Source organism: Halichoerus grypus, chromosome 9 (genome assembly GCF_964656455.1).
Source record: "Halichoerus grypus chromosome 9, mHalGry1.hap1.1, whole genome shotgun sequence".
Lineage (NCBI taxonomy): Eukaryota > Metazoa > Chordata > Mammalia > Carnivora > Phocidae > Halichoerus > Halichoerus grypus.
In genome coordinates this window covers 44901389-44906219 of record NC_135720.1, presented here as the reverse complement: position 1 = coordinate 44906219, position 4831 = coordinate 44901389, and the positions used below count along the sequence as shown (strand labels likewise).

General features: G+C 39.7%; 1 protein-coding gene across 2 annotated transcripts in view; it reads left to right on the top strand.

The window, feature by feature from the left end:
- Positions 1 to 2073: 2073 nt before the first annotated feature.
- The window catches only part of KPNA5 (karyopherin subunit alpha 5), a 50512-nt gene continuing 47754 nt past the window's right edge, over positions 2074 to 4831 (top strand). For both annotated transcript variants that reach the window (XM_078054820.1, XM_036082265.2), the window contains exon 1: positions 2074 to 2307. In XM_078054820.1, the coding sequence (XP_077910946.1) occupies positions 2304 to 2307 (4 nt within the window). In that variant the 5' untranslated portion in view covers positions 2074 to 2303. The remainder of the gene's footprint in view (positions 2308 to 4831) is intronic.

Here is a 4831-nt window from a genome sequence, read left to right as displayed (position 1 = left end):
AAAGACTCCCAGCATGCACTGCTCCACGCCGGTCTGGGTTGTAGTGTTTTCTGGGAGTCGTAGTCTTTTTTGCATCCTCGGTTCAGGGTGATGACTCTAAATTTACCAGGAGGCACACAAGGCTCTGAGAATTTTCAGAATGAATTCCTATGACGGGTACTAGGACATTACACGAGTACACAATACCCTATGGCCTGACTGCCACGGTATATCAAGACAGGGGCCAAATCATGTAGGCTCTTGTAGAAAACTATTGGAATATTTAAACAGGAGAGTGGCATAATCTGATAATGTACAATATGTTAGGGATTTTGTGGTTCAATATGGCAGACTGAACATGTACATCTATATTCCCTGCCTCTCAAAATCTACTAAAATGACAGAATAAAAATAATAAAAATAAATGCTAATGAGATTTTAATAACATTTGAAAGCTAGAAAAAGGATGGATGAGTAGTAACTAACTTGCCTAAGAGAAGTCAACAAAAACAAATCGGTTTATACACCAGAATTCTGGAAATGTTCAAAAATTAAAGACCAGATACTTCTAAAAAACATACTAAAACTGGGCCTGAAAAGAGGAACATTTTGATGAAAAGTCTGAATAAGGAGCAGTTAGCACCCTACCTCCAGATTTCCTCCATTACCAGCTTGCCAAGTGACTGATCTTTCCCTCCAAAACAGAAGGGTATAGGTTTGGTTTCATGAAGAAAACGAACCAGAAAGGCAATTAAGTCAGAAATGCACAGCTAAGAGTTGGGGGGAGGGGGTGTCAAGGTGTTGAACTGTAAGTGGGGAATAGTGAAAGCTAAATACTGAATTATGAGGCCATCCCCCCCCATCACATTCTGATGTCTGATATGTGCCTTCTAGTAAGATTAGAAAATTCTTCTCCAGGGAAAATCATTGGTCTGAGAGAAAAGACCTACAGATAAGGGCTTTTAGAAAGTCCTCCAATGAAACAGCCAAGATCCCATGTTATTACTCCGTAGGGAGGGCAACAATTGGCAAGTAAACAATCAGCTGATACACAAGTTTACGATAGTTTTCTTTAGTGTCTCACTCTTAAATATGAATGGATACTCAAAGATCACCAGGCTTTAGAATACAGCTGTGGCAGGAAAGATGAAAACCAAAATGATCAAAAAGGAAAAACACTCTGAAGAATCAGAGGCAATGAATGAAGGGGAAAAAAAATACTTCAAGGAAACTACAATCGATATCTTCAGAGAGACAAAAAAAGAAAAGATATTTAATTCCTGAATCAAAAATAGGAAATAGCTCTTGGGATTAAAAATACAATAGCAGAATTAAAAAATACAACAGCAGAATCTATCTATCTATCTACCTACCATCTATCTATTATCTATCTATCTATCTATCTATCTATCTATCTATCTATCTATCTATCTCTATCATCTATCCGTCTAAATCCAGAGCTGGAAGATAACCCAAGAAATTTCTCAGAAAAGAAAACTAAAAGAACAAGAGATAGAAAACAGGATCTCCCTCAGGGCAGGAATCATGTGTTTTTTATCTTCTATATTCTAGAAGATAGTCTCTTTTCAATGCTGTTTGTTGAACTCCAGGGTGGATTACAAAGCTATGTGTGTTATAATAATTTAGAATTCTTTATTTGGAAGTATTTATTTCATATATCAGTGACTACCTTTTTGTTAAAAATCCACAGATGTTATAGAATCCAAATTTTAAATAAATGGCAAATTGAAAAGCTTGAAACAAATGAGCAGGACATACAGGAAGAGGTTAAAGCAGCTGAAGAAGGAAAGAGCCTCTGCAAAGCTCCACGAGGTTGGAATTTTTCCGTTGTGTACACTATAGCAGCTCTAATATCTAAAACAGTGCCTAGCACAGATTAGGCCCTCCATCAATACTATTTTGTAGGACCGAATAAACAAACTAAACCAACGAATGAGTGAATGAATGCACAGAGGAGTAGGGCAGTAGGACACAGTGCTGCCACCGCGACCGCGCCCTATTAAAATCCCGGAGTTAGCGCAGCTGCCGGCTCCTCCTTCGGTGTGGAGCTGGGGCGCTCGCTTCTCTCCGCCCCTCCGCCGGTCGGTGCAGCCGCAGCCGCCACCACTGCGGTCGCCGCATGCAAGGGCTTCTGGGAGCCGAGCCTCGGGGTCTCGGGGAAGGGGCGCAGGTAGCCGCCATCTTGAGTTGCGAACCTTGTCGTTACGCTCAACGCTAGGGGCGGAGTGGCGACCCCACTGTTACCTGCAGCGGACGCCGCAACCGGGAGCTGGGAAGTTAAGACACCGTGTATTGCCACATTAATGGGTAAGTGGGAGTGACACAGGCCAGTTTGGGTGAACCCCGGGTTTGGTCCCTTTGGGAGTTACTGGTTCCAGGGGCCACTGTTATTTACCCCTTTCCTTGCGAAGGCTTGAGGACCAGGCCATGCTGCCAGGTCTTTTTCCTCAGGTTCCCCTGAGGGAGACCGCGGTGGCGGGGGCGTGGCAGCCGGACCTATTCCTTGCTGACGCGAAGGTGCGGGGAATACAGATCCTCGCAGGCAGCCAGGCTGGCCCTCGGAAGGAGCCTTAAGCAGCCGAGCTCATCCTCCTGCCGTTCTGCTTCTCCGCGCCTTGGTAGTTCCTGTTCTCGGTGGCCGGTCTTGTCAAACGTTGCCATTCACTCCTGGGACTCAGCGTCTGTGTGAGTCCCGCAGCATATTAGAAGTTCCACAGTGTCCAGAATACGGCAGTGGTGGCCCTGGGGCGGGTGGTAATTGTCGCACCGTCGCGTTCCGCCAGCTGCCTTCCTCCACCTGGTTGCAGGTGCCTGGGAAGGCTCAGTGTGGACGCCGGCAGGGGTGGGTTAGATGCTTCTCTCTAATAGCCTGTCAGCTCCCTTCCAAGATGAAAATTTAATAAGTGTTTCCTCGGTAATGCCTAAGAGATGAAGGATTTGAAAGCTGTGAAACGGGATAGTGATACTTCAAAAGAATACGACATCAGCATTTACTGTTAGGCTTTTAAAACATTTTACAATTTTTTTTTTTAAACCTCTGATTTGATGTCTCTTAATTACACTCAGTGATTCATAAAGCGACTTTCTTCCTTGGTAAACAAGAAACAGCTCTCCCCTTTCTGTCTTTAAGTACTGCTTGTTTGGTTGTAGGGGTTCTAGTCAGCACTTTGGTACCGATGTCTAATTGTACTAATATGCACCCAGGCCGTAGAAATGGAGTCTTTAGAGACACAAGAAGTTCTGTTAATAGATACTAAAAGAAGTTCGAATTCCAGTTACTTTCCCAACCTCAAAACAGTTTTTGAAAGAGCTGAGTGAAAAATAAGCTTTTGACTGAAAAAAGAAAAAAATCCCTCTGTTGCGGATTTGAAGTATCTGAATAGCATTTCTTATATTTAAAATAACTTGTATGAGATAGCAACCTTTGAAATACGGTCTTTTAAAGTTATTTTCCAGAAAAGGGAACAATCCTGTTGGGTCAGGCACCTTTAGAAATGATTTTTCTTGGACTTTATGTCCCTTTTAAAGCAACTGCAGTGAGGATGCAGGTGTTAAATAAGTTAGTACTACCTCAGAAAAAGGAACAAATGATATATGAGTTGTTGGGGGTAGATTTTATTTGGTTAACATATTTATATTAAAGGTTTTAATGTGGTCACCTAGAGTAATGGTTTTAGAAGAAGTGTCCAGTGTGTAGGTTGTGGAGGCACAAGGTAATTGAATCAGGTATGGGGAGAAAATATTAAAACTTGTTTCTTTACCTTTTAAAAGTATTCCTTTCTAAAAATTTTCTACTAATTTTATTTATTTATTTATTTATTTATTTATTTATTTATTTATTTATTTATTTAATGTTCAGTTTGCCAGCATATAATACATCATCAGTTTTTGATGTAGTGTTCAATGATTCGTCAGTTGCGTATAACACCTAGTGCCCATCACAACACATGCCCTTCTTTACTTTTTTAATGGGATAGATTATTAGATTAGTAATACTTGTATATAAATAAACATTGAAGATGAATGCACAAATATATTTTGCATACATGAGGATATGTGATCAGAAGCTGTTAGAGGCCAATGGCCTGGAAAAGTCTAATGTAGGTGATAAATATTAAGAGGCTTATTGCTGTGAACATTTCATTTTGCTGAAATATTTTATACTTATTGAGCATAATTCAACAACTAATGTTGAAGCCCAGTTTGCTCTACAATGAACTCATCTCTGTTATTCTCTTCCCAGAGCCTAACCTCTTATTAATGAGACAGAATTTTTATATATGAAATACTTAGGGAATAATGCTGAACATTGTTATTACTAATAAAGTTAGATTGAACTGTTTCTAATGATAAGTATTTGTAGGTCTACACATATTGTTGAAATCAATTCATTAAATACTTTATAAGGAAGGATTTTGGTTGATTATAAATATACTTTAATTGCTAGAATTTACATGTGTTAGATTCAAAGGCACAAAATACTTTTTAAATCATTCTGAAGTGTTCAGTCTATTCCATTCTACTTTTAGCTCCACCACTAATGAAATTTTTCTCCCTATCTTTACCAGTAATTATCAAATCTTATGCCTCATGTGGTACTTGGCTTATTGTAGGCACTTATATTTGCTGGATGAATCAATGAATGAATAAATTGAGTGGCTTGTTTTTAGTACTACTACAAATGAAATACTCCTTTGTCTTTTGAATTCCTTTCTTTTTCATGATTCTTACTTTCTTCTGATTCTCTTACCTATTTCTTTTTGGTTTCCTTTGCTCTTTCCTTTACCCCACTCAAAGGTAAACAAACATTCTCAAGATTTCTCCCTTGGCC